Raw genomic sequence first — 16,749 nt, 5'->3', positions numbered from 1 at the left:
CTCCCCTTTACTGGGGCCTCCTGGTCTTTGCAGTTTCAACACAAAAACCAAAGGGGACCAGCGAGAGTCCTTCGAATGAGTACTCCTATGGTGCCTGACCACTCTGCAGCTGGCCCTTTTCTGGGCTTTCTTAATATTTCAAACAAACACTCAAGTTGTTTCTCTTCACGTTCCTTGCATTCAAAATGTTGCTACTTGCAACCTTGGGCTCAACACAGTTCGATTTACTATTGCGTTCCTCCCAACTAACCGGCTGTGCTGAACCCATTTGTTTCTCTGATCTCTGCAGTCAAGAATAGTACCACGGTAGCCAGCTAGCCTCCCTGCTTGCGTTATCAATACTGGAGGCCCCAGTGTACTGTTGACATCTGTTGCTCCGCACGCCAGCTGTAACTCCCGATCTTACGAGTTCCCTTTCGGAGGCTTTGCGGGTCTGAGTTAAAAAGGGCAAGGGCCGTTCCCACTTCGTCGTCCTTCCCGGTCTCCCCGCCTTTCTTCTTCGTTAGAACTGCCGGTTTGGTGTAGCTGTCTCCTCGTGCGTTCGGCCTTGCTCGAAGTGTGTTTTCGTACTCCGCCTTTTATCCTTGTGGGGAAGGTAAAGGGCCGTCAGGTGTGCTGGGTTATTGTTAATTGCCTGACTCTTCCTGACCCGTGTGTTGGGACATGTCAGGTAAACCGCTCTGGTGTTAGTCTGTTGTCTATTATCGTGTGGGGGGTGGTAGAGCTTCTAAGTATCCTACAGGGTAGGAAAGGGGAAACGTGTTACAAGTAAGGGGATACTACGTGTCAACCCTCGGTGTCCCACTTCCACTCTCCAAAGACCCCTCACCCAGGTGATCCTCCCCCACTGGTACACCCCTCGTGTCCTGGCCACCTGGATGACAAATCCCTGGGGACTAGCGGGTGAGACACCTTTGGATTTCTCACAGTGCACATAAGTGAATATGCATCTTTACATGTGTTTTATCAACCCTTCCAAAATCAATAGGAATGTTCCTGGAGTATGAGGCTTACAATGGAGTGATAACTGTTTAAATGAATCACAGGTATATGTGTTATGACACTTAGTTATGTTACACTGTTGTTATACTGCACCAATTTATCACCACAATAGTCTCAAATCATCCAGGCTTGTCCTTCATGATGTTTAAGAACATGAACTCGGTCTTTTTGCTCAACAGCGGTCTGTCTCTTACGCCCTCCACAATGCCAGGGTGACATTGTGAGTCTGGGCCTGGCATCTTTGTACCATGCCCAAGAAAACGGGTGGGCAAAGCCTTTTCTATTTTCTCATCTAGGCACATATGTTCAGGTCCATTAGACATGAAAGTTGGAAGTAATTATGGGCACTTTTAAATGAGGGTGCGGTTTTGAATCATGGCTCCTCTGGCAGTTCTGACGGCCTGCTAGCTTTATGGGGGCTGGGCGGATGGTTATAGTGGTGTCTGGAGCAGGACTCCTGTTAGGTTGGGCTCTTCTATATAATATATAGTTTTATATTCTTGTCTACCTGGGATCCAGTTTACTTTGCAGGTCTACTTCATAAACTGAGTGTTACTCCTGAAAACAGCCAAATAAAACACACAGGAGTTCTACCTACCCTACTATGGCTGCTTCAGGGTGCTTGAACATTAGACATTGTTGCACAACGACATAGTGAACATCACATAAAACAACCTGAACTAACATGACCTAACCAGCCAGTGCAACAGAAACCGGCATCCTGCCCCAAATAAATAAAGTATAATTACATTAAAAAATGGGTGAAGCAAAACTCCCCATTAAAAATCAACTAACAAAAGATAGCATTTGGGAAGGTGTAATAAAAAAGGAAAAGCACAAGAGTGGAGCAGGGATATGTTCAGTTGCACTGGGGAAGGAAGTGGAAGTGTAAACCAGGCGTAGGGCAGTTGTGGTGTGTGTGCACTCCCATGGTGGTGGAAGTGTCTACACCCACCTAAAAGCAAAATAAAGGTGTAAATCAAAAGCATGATTTGTGTTAACATGCTTTTAGGTTTGGGGACAAAACCAATTGACCATAACAGAAAAAAAACATGACATATCCTGTCCATGCAGCTTGAAGCATGACCTGGTATTGCATAACGCAACACTGTGTAGCATGTCCCTCATAAAATATTAGAGCACATACACACCCTACTCAGGACTCACTGCTCCTAGATTTAAAGTTTGCTCCTGTGGGGGTTGAATGCTGGCAAGATGAGAATGGAAAACTCTTTTGGAGGACATTGCCCAGCTTTTATTTTTACATGACTGCCCATTTGTCTCCCTTTTTTCAGTGTTCAAGTTAAATGAAGGAAATTGTATTTTGGAACAACACTTATCTGCTTTTTGGAGGTTAATTGTTATTTATTGTGGAACAGAATAAGGCCCATGTTTTGAGATTTGGCTTAAATTAAACTGTATGAGTGTTCTTTCTGGTATTTTTACATTACTCTAAAATCTATTCATATGATTGATAATTCCAAGGATGGAGAACTGTTAATAAATGCAATAGCTATACATTCTAATCAGTGTGCTTAATGTTTCTTCTGACTAGAATGGCAGCTCAGTCTATGTGGCCGGCATGGCTGTGTCTCGAACCTTCCAAGGCCTTGGCTGTTGTCAAAGACCCTAACCAAAATAAAACGCTGCCTGGCTCCTTCAGTCTCGTCTACTGCAGATCGGTGGTTCTGGCTTCCACTACTGGGACAAAGGAATCTACCTTTGTCACCCGACCAGTAGAGCTAGAAATGGAATGACAATTAAATTTTTTTTTGGTTCTGGCAGCCTTTCTTTCCGGTTTTCAACACCTCTTGTGCCTTAGCTAATTACACACACCCACACACCCGTTGTGGTGAAGGAGGCGGCGGACAACCTACCCCCTGAGATGAAGGTTGAATTCACTGATTTGATAAGGTTTAGACAATGCAGTTTGCATCATCTACATAATGGGTTGTGTTCAGGAGGCACTCTTGTATGCAGACATCTGGTGTAGCACCTATTGTGCATGCAACATTTCTTGATATGCCCTTCAACGGTGACAGTCTTTTTGGCTATAAGGCTGATGAGTCACTTGAACATTTCCAAGAGTGAACAGCCAAGTTCCTAGAGCTTTGGGGACAGCAGCCTACCACTTCTTTGGTCAAGCAATGTTCATTTTGTCCCTTCCACTAGTTTACTCATAGGGGCAGAGGTCAGACACCTTCTGGAAAGTAGCAACAAAAGTGTTTCTACTGCCAAGGTATAGGCAGAGATGCATCTAGGGGCAATGGTTCTGCCTACATAGTCCCCTCCTCTGCCCCTACTACAAAATTCCTTTATTTTGTATTTTGTGCTATCTTCTCTGGTGGGAACGGCCTTTGTTGGTACTGGGTTGGATGAATACCACCTCATATGTCTGGGCCTTAAAGGTAGTTTCCCCGGGATAATGCCTCCCTTTCCTCCACTGCCCGCAGACTATTCCAACTCTCCCCGATGCACTCCTACTGGAGGATATATTGCAACTCCTGGCAAATGCAAGGATCATAGGTTGTGCTGGCTTTGAAGCAGAGGAGGAGATGGTATTCCTATAAATATTTAATGCCAAAGGAGGACAGAGTTTGTAACTCATCCCGTTATGCAACTATTGAACTTGTACCGGCACAACGACAAATTCACAATACCCACTCTTACTCAAATCCTGCAGTCCTTGGACTTTTAGGACTAGCTGGTGTCCTTGGTCCTTCAGCATGCCTACCTTCTTGTGCCAATCCATCTAGAGCCCAGTGAACCCAAGGTTGTTGGTTGGTAATGTCCACTACCAGCGGCCTATTTGTCACCGAGGGTTTTCGCCAAGCTGTTGGCTGTGGTGGCTGATTGCCTCAGCAGCTAACAGATTTGCAACTTTTCCTACCTGGGAGGCTATCTCGTTTGAGTATTTTGTCTAGGGCTGATGTCAGCCAACCTGTACCACATGTCATCTGCTACACAACTTGGGCTTTTCCCTCAGTTTCAAATATTTCGAAATCGCATCTTCTCAGAGGCTCTATTTCATCAGTGGTGTTCTGGAAACGCACCCAGCCAATACGTTTCCTCCAGTTGACCGTGTTGTCAACCCCATTTAGATGGTTCAGCTTTTACAGTTTAGAACCAAGCCCCTGCCACTGCCTTTCTTATTCTTCTGCGTTTCATGATGACTTGCATCTCACTGTTGCCAAGATCTGGTTGTGTGTCTGTGGTTGCGCGGGTGGCTCAGAGCTGTCGTTGGTATGTTTCAGGATGAAATGGTGGTCCTTATACAAGTCTTTAGAAATGTGGGACAGGATTCCTGTAGTGAGCACTCTAAGACAATCTGATACAGGAGGAGTTTTTTTGGCAACCTTGGTCAGAGTTAACTGTAGTCACAGACATCTCCGTGAAGGGCTGAGGTGGTTACCTGATGATCTGACTTAAAGTATCCTGTAGTGACCCGCCAAGGGAAGGGAACACATCCAACTGCTGGATCTGTGGGCACCATTGCTTTTCTTCCTTCAATAAGGCACACTTCTTGCCAGATTCTGATGGACAACCGTGGCTATTCAGTACTTCATTAAGAGAGGTGGTTTGGGGTTGAGGGGGGGGGTCACATTCTGTGTAGGGAAGCAATGTGATTGTGATTTTAGGCTCTGGGGAATGTCTTCTCCCTAACAGAAACTCATCTGGCTAGGATCAAGAATGTTATTGTGGATGCCGTGTGGTGAATCCAATGGAGTCATCACTGTTTCCCTGGCGTTGACCTCCCATGTGGCAAGGGGAAGGCAGGCGCTACCTGATCCTGACCCTGGAGGTTGTTGTATGAGGGAGGATCACATGGAAGGAGACTACCGTGGAGATATGGTGACTTACTGGAGAAGACGCGATATTGCCCCCTTTCCCATGAAGACCATCCAACACCCAAGACCTTAATGGCCTGTTTTCAGTTAACCGTTCTCACCCCCTGTAGAGAAAGCAAAGAAACCTCCTCTCTAAACTACTTTGGTCAGAACCCAACCATTCACCCCAATACCCACAATCCATACTTAACACCCTTCATTTCTAATGTACCCTTTTAAGAAATCTCAGAGAAAAACCATGTAGGAGTTAAAAGTCCAATGATGACTATGAACTCCAACTCCTATAAGCACTTAGGTACTGAGACGAGGAGGATGATGGAAAGTATGCAGAATGACAGGAGCCCGAACTACAACAGGCAGACTAGTTGCTGCTCCAAACATCCATGCACGGGACATTTAAAAATGGCTACTGCACTAATGCAAGAGGCAGTGCAGGAGAGGACGCTACACTCCTGGCTGGAGCCCGCGCGTTTGAAGCACACAAACGCTTGCTGGTACGGAGAAGGCCACCAGAACAGAAGAGGAGACACGGGCGAGCAAGGAGGGTCGGAGAGTCACAGGGAGCCGAGAAGGTGCTCTTGGAGGTCAGATCGCCCGCAGAGTCTGCACTCTGGGAAAATCGGTGAGATACTGCAGAGCCGCGCAGGACACTGGAGGAGCGGCTACACTTGCCACAGTGCAAAGTGGTTGAAGGAGCAGTCCCACAGAGCTACGATCACGATTGGAAACACTGGAAAAGACCCGTGAGTCTGCCCAACGCAGCTGGGGACCCCGGGGCGTTCGACGAGTGCGACAAGGCCAGTTGTTTGAAAATTATAAGACTGCTGATATAGAAAATGCCCAAAGGCTGTTTGAAAGTTGCAAAGCTGAAATACAAAGTTCATACCCAATAAGAAGGTTTGTATGCAGTAAAGACAAAGCGCAGAAGCAAACCCCAATACAATACAGATGCATCAGATACCAATGTGGGGGAGCAGTTTGAACAATTGCTAACAAATATATATATGCCAAGTGTTCATGGTATATGTGATTCTGATATGATATGAGTAATTTTTAACGCGCCTGTACACAACTCTTTCTAGGCGCGACACGACAAGGTAAGGAAGACAGAGAGAGGACAAAACAAACAATCTTACTAAACCTTGTGTCATTCAGATTGTGCAAGTGCGGGTGGGGGTGCGAGGTGAAGTGCCAGGTGGAGGAAAGGAAAGTGCAATCAGGGCAGCATTGCTGCTAAGTGCAGCGCGGCTCTAGTTAAGTGTAAGGAAAGAGGCAGGGGACTGTAGGGTTGCAGATACAGCCGCAAGTGCACAGTAGGCCCGGAGACAGTACATTGCTACTGGTTGCAGAGGAGCCTGGTGTCTATTGAGATTCTGAGGGTAGCCAGGCAATTAGTCAGTGCAGCAGACAGGAAGGCCAGCAGGGGAGAGAGAGAGAAAGAGAGAAAACAGAAGCGAAAAGGAAGGTCTTGAGCTACTTCCGGAACCTCAGGTGGTCTGGCTCAAGTTCAAGTTTGAGAGTGGCAGGCAGGCCATTCCAGAGGGAAGGACCTGCAGAGGAGAGAGATCTACCACCCACTCTCGCCTGGAGAAGCTTCTGACCCTCAGAGAGTTGGACGAGGCTGAGCAAAGGGCAATAAGGTGTTTAGGAAGAGAGAGTTGGATGTAGTGCTGGCCCCGGCCCCAGAAAGCACTGTGGACGATGCAGAGGGTCTTGAACTTGATCCTTGCAGCCATCAGGAGCCAGTGGAGAGATTTCAGGGCCGCAGAGATACGATCCCTGGGCTTGAGGCCAAGGACAAGTCTCCGTCTTGTTCTGGATTAGTTGCAGAAGGCGGAGAGTAGAGGGATGTAGTTGCAGTAGGCCAGCACTTGGAGGTAGGCTTCAGGCGGAAACTCATGACAGGGGCAAAGACATCCAGAATGTTAGAGATAGAAAGATTCAGGTTAGAGGTGGCTGTGTCAGAGTGTGAGTCAGCCACAGGCATAGGAGGAGGAGACAAAATAGCGGCAAAGGCCTCCACTGCCACAAGCTTCATATGCCGGATGACCAAGAAGGTAGGTGGCAGTGCTTGGGTCGGCTTCACCTGGGGGGACAGAGAGCTTCAGGTGGGAGGAGAGCAGAAAGTGGTCAGTGCAAGAGAGTGGAGCGGTGAGAGGATTAGAGAGGGGGATGTCTGAGGAGATGAACATCCAAGGTGTGCCCGGCAGAGTGTGTCTGGCTAGAGGGTAGAATAGTAAGGGAGAGAGTGACGCAGGGATTGCGGAAGAACGCAGAGGAGGGATTTAAAGCATCCACGTGTGGATGTTGAGGTCTCTGAGGGGAAGAACTTGAGAGGTAGAGACAATGAAAGAGGAGGAGAGGTCAGCCCACTCTGAGAGGAAGAGGGCAACCTGGCCAGGTGGGCTGCAGATGGTGGCCACAGTCAGAGAGAGGCCAGGAGAGATAGAAAGCCTGCAGACAAGGCATTCAAAGGAGGAGTAGGGCTGCGTAGGAATGACAGAAGCAGGGATCCACTCCGGAAAGATCAGAGCTACTTCACCTCCGGGACGGTTGGTTCTGGGTTCATCAAGGATCTTGTAACCGTTGGGGAGGAGCGTGTCAAAACTCGTGACGGAGCTAGCCGTGAACCATGCATCGTTGAGAGCGAGAACATCCAGGTCCAATTCTTCAAGGAGGTGGCAGATGTCAGATGAGTGTTTGACAGCAGAGCGAGAGTTAAGAGTAGCGACGTGGAGCAGGTTGACACATTTGAAAGACTTCTGTGCAGTGGTACAGGCTTGAGGTATGCCCTGCGGAAGTGGTAGAGGGGCCAGAGAGTGGGCAGAGGAGTAAGAAGATGGCAGAGTAGCCATAGAGGATGAGGAGGGTGCCAGAGAGGTGGCGGAAGATGAAGGTGGCGTAGGAGCCACAGAGGTGCTGGTAGTAGTAGCAAGAGAAGGACGGAAGTTGACGAGATGCGGGATATGCCCATCGAAAATTAGGAGATTGGTCTGAGGGCCCTGTACCAAGACTGTGCGATTCAGCCAGACATTAATGATGGTCTTAGAGGAGTGGAAGGGGGCCAAAAGGACCTCCCACTTAGTGCCACCATTAATGGGAGAGGAGGAAAAAGGAGAGGGTGCAGAAACAATATGAGGGGCTCATAGGTCAGGAGAGGGAATGGCAAAGAGGATGTCGGTAAGAGTCTGTCTGGAGGAAGCACTGATATGGGTATCTGCGATAGGGAGGCCTGGGTTGGAGAGCAGGATGTCCCTCTTGAACTTCTTCCTTCCGACTTGTGAGAGGGACAGGATAGGAGATGGAGTAGCAGATGGGGGAAATGGAAAGCACCATAGAGGTTGCATGGAGGCGTAGGAGGAGGGAGTGAAGAGAGAGGAGGGACACACAGCCAGCGCTCCACAGGATGAGCAAGGGGGTGTCACACAGTAGGGAGCACACAGACTGGGCAGGTAGGTACACTCGACAGTATACAGGAACTCCCAACAGGGAGGGGGAAGAGGGGACTGGGAGAACCTAATGAGACACAGTTAGAAGTACCACAGTTATCACAAAGCAAACCAGATTCAACTTTCCTAAAAAGAGGGAAAAGGGCCTAGTTTCCCACACAGCAGCAATGCCAAGGATGTGTCTATACAGGGGAGAGGTGGTAGGCTAAACCATGCAATTTACTAAGAAGCCTATGTGTGGTGCAGCAGGTGTCAGTTTTATAAGGGGAAGGGGGTCATTTAGGTAAGTTGCAGTGAGTGCTGCCCCCTCGCCCCCTTGACCTCCTACATGGTCAGTCTCAGCAGGTTGACGACTGCTAGCTTCCCCTCCTGATACCGGCAGACACCATGTCGAGCTGCTTCCACATAGCTGTCCTTAGCCTTGTAGTTCCTGGAAGGCTGCCAGATAAGAGCCCAGTGCTCCAGTGGGAGCACGGTGGGCGGGTGGAGGGGGGGGTGGGGGGTCAGGGAAGTGGCTAAGGCCACGGGCGGCGGCATTGGAAGCACGGTCAACACAATGTATTCATCAATAGGTGTCTGGACCCTGGACCCAGGCGCTAGAGGTGCACGCTTAAGTAATAGAATATGAGCCTGGGTGGCTTAAAGCCAAAGGACTCACTTCAGCCAGGGAGGATCCAGTAATGCCTTAAATGGAGCCCAGAGGGACTAGACACTCCCAAAGGAAAAAGGAAACAGGCCCGTTCTGCAGTGGGAGTGCGGGAGGAGTGGGGAGGACAGGGAAGCGTGGACAAGCGTGGGCAAGGGTGAGTGGGGAAGACCAGGGACTGCGGCGCTGGAAGCGCGGTGGACAAATGAATTTACACAATCAAAGAATTAGGAAACGCATAACAAGTCCTGGCAGGCGAGTATACCAGGCAATTGAGTTTGAACATATAAATTCCTGGCAGCTGCGTGTACCAGGAAATCTACAAGGTCACAAGAAGTCTACAGAAAGACTGCTACAGAAATGTATTGCTTAAACTAGAACTCTCTGGATTCAGAGAAGGTCCAAAGGAACTGTGATTTAAAGAGCCACTTTTTACCATCCTGTTTAAAGATTCCAGGGGAAGGAAACCACCCTCTGGATCCAAGAGTCTTTTCCTTGGAGAACATTTTCATTGGAGTTATTCTGCACCTTTGCTAACATCAAGGCAAAGACATTTCCTTGCACCTTTTGTTCTGTTTGGAATGTGAAGGCCAGCATAGGATGTTTGGGACACAAGGATGGATTATTATTTATGGACTTCCTGAAACAGACTATCCTTAGTTTTGCTTTCTACATAGGGAGATTCCTCTTTAGAATTGGACTATAAACCTCAACCTTCTCCCAACCCGTTTCCCCTTAATAGAGCACTTTGGTTATAGTTGTGAATACTGTGTGTCCGCCTCTCATTGCTGACCCCTCACAGGGTTCAACTAAATTTTGTAGGTGTCCCATGAGTGGGTACTGTCGGGAAGTTCCGGATGAGATTATCACTTTTCGGGGGACCCCACAAAGAACCATTTATTCCCCGGTGTCAACGGGAAATGCTCCAAGGGATTTCTACCACACATCACTCTGGGTGACGGGTTGGTTGTAGAGAGGTACTTCAATCTCTTCTATGCATTTCTCCCAATTCCTTTCATCTCACTGATGCTCGAGATACTGAGGTGGTTCGGTTCCATCCTCGTCCTGATCCCTCCAGCCTAGGCCCAGAGAAAGTAGTACCTGGAGTATATACACTTGTCCATCTGTCTTCCCTAGAGCCTCCCGGCAAAGGAGGACCTGCTCTCCCAGTCAGAAGGCAGAGTCTTCCATCTGAGCTGATCCTAGCAGTCTTTGCCTCCATGTCTAGCTGCTGAGTTACAAGGATTTTGACCTGTCTGATGGGGTCCTGGATGTCCTCTATTTTGTCAGGAGTCCTGCTGCCAAGTCCATCTATGCTTGCAGGTAGCCAAAGTTCCTTGCTTGCTGCCCTGAGAATGGTCTGGGTCTTTGACTTGCTTGGCCGCTTCTGTTCTAGATTTCTTGCTTTCTTGGGCCCAAAGGAGCCTTCAGATTGGTCACTGTTTGGGTTTTTCAAACAGTGATCAGGGCTCTTTAACTACTAACCCTACTGCAATGCAGTTTTTGAGTTTTGTTCTCACCAGTTTCCACCATTTGTTTCTTCTGGCGTGGGTTTTCAGTCTAGTTGTGTTTTTGATGGTAGCTCACTTTAGCCCTTTGCATTCTTGCCCTTTGACATTGCTCACCCATAAGTGGATTTTCCTGGTTGCCACCACTTCCGCCAGACAGTTTCCAGGCTCCTTCTGTGAATGCTGCTTGCACATCTCCTCCAAGGAGAAGGGGACATTGTGGGTTAAACTTTCCATCCTTTCCAAGTTTCTGATTTTCACCTATCACAGAAGATCTATCTTCTGGTCTGCTGCACTCTGCCTTATCCATCTAAGATGGAGAAGTTTTATCACCTGGATCCGAAGAGGGCTCTCAGCTACTGTCAGTTAGATGAAAGACATTGGTAAGGATGACCAGCTGTTTGTCTGTTTTTCTGCTTAATGGGCTTTTCTCAAATAGATCCTGCCCAGATGGATTGTCCTTTGCATTTTTGAATGCTTCGATCAGCCCAATGAAGATATGCCTCAGTTTCTGGATATTTCTCAGGCTGCTACGTGGGCTTCGCTACATACATTTGCCAAGCATTACTCACTGGATTTCCTGTGGACCAGGACAGCTCCCCAGCGGTGCACCAGTGTTTCTTGGTGTACATAATGGTTCTTTGCTCTCCTCTTGACTTCTGTGTTCTGTATTACTTTGGGAATATTTCTAAGTTGAGAACTCTGTGGCAGTAAGGAATCCATTAGAAGAATAAGTGAGTTTACTTAAGTAATAGTCTTTCTGATAGATTAGACCTTATACCCACAGATGCCCCCCTCGCCCTCCCAACCAACATCTCATTACTAGTATATGTTAGCTTATGGCAGTTTGAATGTTCTTTAGACTGAGTGTGGCTAAAAAAGGACTTAACTGACGTCATGGGGCACAGCCATTGTTCTATGTGTCACCCATGACTTCATATTCTGGAATCATGGGTGCAGATGACACTGAGCAGAGCCGTTGAGCACCCCCACCAGGCTGAAGAGTTTGCTGAGCCAGTCTTGCACCTTGGGAGTTATAACATGAGGAAGAACTAATCCATCAGAAACAGCATTACCAATGTAATAAGTTGTTTAGTGTGGTCTTTTTTCATTTTGTAGCCAGTTCACATCCTTTTTTCACTCCTGTGGCTACTGATTTGTTTGGAGAGTTGTCGATCTTTAAGGGTACCTCTTCATTGTGGTTACTTCCTTTTGTTAACTCAAATTAGGTATTGTGTGCTCCAGGCTTCCATATTTATTTGTCATATGATACCTAAGCCGATTTTGTATCTGTTTATTTCTTGTTCAAAGGCACAGACTGGGATGAAACATGGAAATCGAGGGAAGAGACCAGCTTTAAAGTCTGCATCTACTGACCTTGGAACAGCTGATATAGGCAAGTGTTAAATATACACTTTAATTGCTAGCCCAGTGAGAAAAGAAATGGCATGTTGTGGATGTTTAAAATATTTGGCAAAATCAGTTTCGCCTTCCTTTGTTGTCTGCCAAGATATCCAAATGCTTACCTCTTGGGTCCAGAATCCGTCTTACGCGGTTTAGTGTGCATTCTAAGACTAGCAACAATAGAAAACTTTTACATTCCTTTCTTCCTCTATGTAACAGTAGCCTGTCTCCATAGGCAAGTCGTAATCCCTTGAAATCTCGTCTGACCTTCTCAATACATGTCTAAGGTATTGATATAGCTGTATGCTTAAGAAGTTGGATGTTTAATGTGTGTTTAAGAAAAAGGTCTGAAGGGTTCATTGGGTGTTGCTCAGAACAATAGCCAGCACAATAGAATTGGATTATAACTATGTTGCCCCGTTGGAGGCTAGGAAAGCCTACCATTGCAACTGTCTGCTGACCTGAAACCTACCCCCATTTCAAGCTCTCCTGAATCCAGTGGGTTGCCATGCATGTTGGGGAAGTTATGTGAGTGACACCTAATCCCAAAGAGATGGCTGTGTGCTGTAGGTGGGCAAAGTACTTGGATTAAGAAATTCACAAGACTTGTCTGTGTGTTTTCTCTGGGATTGAATACTGGGGGGCTCAATAAGAGTTCATGGAGGATTTGCTTCTAGTTCTAACTTTTCATTATTATATACTTTAGCATACACACTAAACCAATGAGGGATTTTCCACTGGTCCACAATTGGACTGCCTTCAAATGCTTCCTACCTGTGGAACAGGCAGTGTGAATGTTCAGAGAATGTGTTTATAAAGAAACTTAAAGGTCACTCACTTGCCTTGATTTGGATAGCGTATTTCATAGTCCAATATGCAGAACTGTGAAAATAGGCCTACTTTTAGCATTGTGTTATGTTCTTGGCATATGTATTCAATCGATGTAGGGAGGGGACTTTGCTCTGGGCATGCATGTTTCCTGTAGTAAAGTAGCTTGTGCCACTCTTCCCCGACCACATGCTTGTGTAGGTATATTTCTGTATCATGATATGTTCAGGTATTTACTAGTTTTACTGTGGCATTTCTCCTTTCTTGTCCAGTTCTCGGACGGGTCCTAGAAGTGACAGACCTGCCTGAGGGGATCACCCGTGCAGAGGCTGACAAGCTCTTCACCCAGCTCGCCATGGCCGGTGCCAAAATTCAGTGGCTCAAAGACTCTCAGGGGCGCTCCGGCGCCGGCGGTGACAACGGCACATCTGAAAATGGCCGGCACATCAATGACCTTGCTGCCTTATACACCATTGTGGCGGTCTTCCCCAGCACCACAGCAGCCCAGAGCGCCTCCCTCAGACTCAACAGCCCTGTCAGCCGTTTTAAGCTGAGAATGGCCAAAAAGAGTTATGACTTACGGATTCTGGAGCGGGCCAGCTCCCAATAACAAAGAGGCGGGGGGGAGGGTTTGGGAAAGGAAGAGGAGAAAAGGGGGAAACAAAAAAACACAAAAAAAATGGAAAAAGCACACAAGACTTTGACAGACTCTATCTTCCATTCTTCACAACTTCCTTTGTCCAATTCTTTCTCCTTGCCCTACCATCCTCCCTGCCAACTCACCGGTCCACTTCTGGATCCACGACCTATCCCTTTTAATTTTTGTTTTGTACATTTATTTTTTTTTTTTTTGCTGCCTTGGCGCCTGAAACGCGTCCTTATACATATATATGTATATATATATATTTTTTGGTCTTTTTTCTGGATATATTTAAATAGACATAATTAAGAAAAGAAAAACAATTGATTTTTTTTTCTTTTGAGTGGAAGACTGTTCCTTCAAGCTGTCGTCCCTCTCGCACATTTGTTAATTTGTTTTCTTTTTAGGGTTGCGCGGGAGTAACGGGCAGTATTTAGTTGCACACATGGGTATGTTCATTGTACATTTTATTTAATCTGTTTTGTTTTTAAATATAAAAGGAGAGAAAATGTCTGTCACTTTCAGGTGGTGAAGGCTTTCCTGTATGTTTGACAGACATTAAGCTAGTATGAGTGCTGGTTGATTCCAATTTCGGTAGGATGGAGGGTTCTTGAGATGTTGAATGTTTGTGAGAAATCATGGTGATAAGTACCTGGTGACTATGAATTTGAACCTGTTTTCGTGGGCACAAATAGAGAAGGGGTTAGCAAGTGACAGAAGACATTTCAGGATTTTAAAGTTGGAAAGCTAATGTGGACTGCAATAATAATACAAAATTGTCGACGTTTTGTAGTAGCAAGCAACCAAGGGCAATAATAATGCTGGTGCTGACTGTGGTTCAAGTTAACGCTTGACTGTGGCATATGCTTCCATAGTGAAATAGCATTCAGCAAGTTATCTTTCAGAATGCAACTAAGTTTTAATGTATTCCTTCCTCTAACGTATTCCTCACCTATGATAATCCTATCCGAGCATAGCTGCTCTTTGTAAACTTTTCAGCCACCAGCGGCTCGGTCTTCTCCGGCCAATGCCTCTTCGCACTCTGCGCCGGACATGTCAGAATCAGTATATATTGAGACGCCTTGACCTCTGTTCCTTTGTCCTTTTATCTGCATACTCTGTTAACTAATCGGAACATGCCTACTCTGTCAAAGGCCTCAGGCTTTAAGACGTGAGCGGATTGCGGCTGGCATTTGTCTTTGATCTGCACCAGATTTGCTTTTTACCTGAGCGAGGAGCACGATACCCAGGATTGCGTTTCATGCTCATACATGCACCCGATTGCCATCTAGTTATGGGCAGCAAAACACTCCACTTTCGTCCAAAAGGCAAAGGGGGAGGCTCTGTGGTCTCGGCCCCACAGAGTGTTGCGTTCCTGCAGAGGTCACCTCTGTGCAAGGAAAATGAGACGCAGAAGAAGCATCGTAGGCGGTCCAGCTCGCCGAGTGAGTCCTCCCATAGACACTTCATCTTCTTCCAAGAAACTAAGCCACCACTCCAAGGGTTTCCCAGAGGAGGAGGCTCAGATACCTTTTCCTACCCAATCCTCTGCCCCAGATGGTTGCCATCTTCTCTGACGGGCCCCACAGCGTCTTCCTCAACCTGCAGGGTGCCCATTGTGGACCACTCGTGCACGCCTCCAGCGTGAATCCATTACCCACCGAAGTCCCTCTGTGCCGTCGGGCCCTGCCTATGGGCGCCGGGCTCTGTGCCATGCTCTACTTACAGGAAGTCATTCACTGCTGTACCATCGAGGCTCCTAGTGATTACGCCTCTCTACCCCTAAAGCCCTTCATGTCCAGTATGTACAAGATCTACGATGTCGAGGGCAACCAGATGCCCTTTGGGTTTGAACCACTGATTTTGTGGGAGGAAAGAGATTTCCAAGAAGAGTTTTAATAGGAAGATGGGGATGTGTTACAGTTGGCCGAGTGCCTACAGGACGACGGGTGCCTACAGGACGACGGGTGCCTTAATACCTCCCGGAGCTCGACATCCTTCCACCTACCTACTTCAGCACATGACTAAGTTGGCTGATACTTTGTGGTTTTCTGCCCCTTCCAGGTGAAAGATTCAATGCAAATGATGTGATATTCTAGACAAAGCCCCAAAGAAGCAGACACTCCTGCCATTCCTTGTGGTGCTGGAGGCCCCTGTGATGGAGGTCTGGAAAAAGCCTGCTTCTGCTCTGCCAGTGGACAGAGATGGCCAGAAAACACCATCCCACACCCTTGATGCAGTGTTTCTCTCCACAAATGCCTCCCTGGAGAGCTTGCTGGTTCAGGCAGCGAAGGCCAATTTGAAGTCCTCCACCTTCCCTTCTCTGCCAGGTGATAGGGAGAGTAAGAGACTTGATGCGTCGGGGAAGACAGCTTTTGTGCCGGGCAGCCTACGGGCAATGCCTCTTGCGTGTTAGTGAAGTACTTTTTCTTCCTTTGTGTGCTGTGGACAGTGCGGCCAAACACCTGTAGGGAATGTGCATGGAAAGGCTTCCTGGCTTTGGTCACGGATGGCAAAGAGGTTTCCAGACAGGTGTTGCAGTCAGGACTGGACACTGGATTTTGTGGTCAGGTTCACGGCCATGGGCACTGTGGTCAGATGTCACTCCTGGATGAGGACGTCTGGATTTGCAGCTGATGTCCAGACTAAACCTCTGGACATGCCATTTGATGGGCTGAATCTTTTTGGAGCCAAGGCTTTTTGGAGCAAAAGCTGATAATGCTCACCACAAATTTCAGTTGTCGAAGGCTACGGCAAAATATTTGGCAATAGCTGTGCAACAGCCCTCCCCACAGTCGGCTAGGGGTACAGGTTTTCGTCCCTCCCAGACCTATGTCACGTGAGGTCGTGATCAGTCTGCCCCAGCAAGACTGCAGAGCAGGTGCTTCCAGGGGGGACAGGGGGGGAGTTCCCAGAGAGGAGGTGGGGCCACGGCCACTGCCCCTCCACCTCAGTGACAAACTCATCACTCAATGCTGTTGTGTGGGAAGCTTGCCCTGTTCAACTCGGAATGGTCCAGGACCACGTCCGACGCTTGGGCCTTGCAGTTTATTCGTCAGGAATATTTCCTCCCATTCCTACAGCGCCCTCTGGACCACAGCCCTCCGGCTTCCACCCTGTCTCTGGATCTCATCCTCCTGGAAGGAGGTCAGTCCGCTTCTTTCAAATAGCGCGATAGAACTGGTGTCATGCTCAGAATTTATTTTCTGATGCCAAAGGACGACGCAGGCTTGCGTCCCATTTTGGATCTGCGGCTACTGAATTTGTTCCTTCGCAAGAACACATTCCACATGTTTACTCTTGCTCAGACTCTGCAATCCCTCAATCTGCAAGGCTGGAGTGGATTTGCTGTCTGTCTGAAGTGCAGGTTCTTCATCCGAACTTCAGCAGCCTTTAACTTCATGCTTGGCTGCTGAGGACCTGT

At 47.6% G+C, this 16,749-nt stretch overlaps 1 protein-coding gene across 6 annotated transcripts in view; it reads left to right on the top strand.

Annotated features, from left to right (window-relative positions):
* The window catches only part of R3HDM2 (R3H domain containing 2), a 2,186,793-nt gene extending 2,172,955 nt beyond the window's left edge, over window positions 1–13,838 (top strand). For all 6 annotated transcript variants that reach the window (XM_069653574.1, XM_069653576.1, XM_069653575.1 and 3 more), the window contains 2 exons: window positions 11,765–11,849; window positions 12,958–13,838. In XM_069653574.1, coding sequence (XP_069509675.1) covers window positions 11,765–11,849; window positions 12,958–13,295 — 423 coding nt within the window. In that variant the 3' untranslated portion in view covers window positions 13,296–13,838. The remainder of the gene's footprint in view (window positions 1–11,764; window positions 11,850–12,957) is intronic.
* Window positions 13,839–16,749: the final 2,911 nt, after the last annotated feature.

The sequence above is a fragment of the Ambystoma mexicanum genome, chromosome 3q (genome assembly GCF_040938575.1).
Source record: "Ambystoma mexicanum isolate Mex_15411 chromosome 3q, UKY_AmexF1_1, whole genome shotgun sequence".
NCBI classification, from domain to species: domain Eukaryota; kingdom Metazoa; phylum Chordata; class Amphibia; order Caudata; family Ambystomatidae; genus Ambystoma; species Ambystoma mexicanum.
Note: the sequence above shows the minus strand (reverse complement) of the source record. Positions and strands in the feature narration are given on the sequence as shown.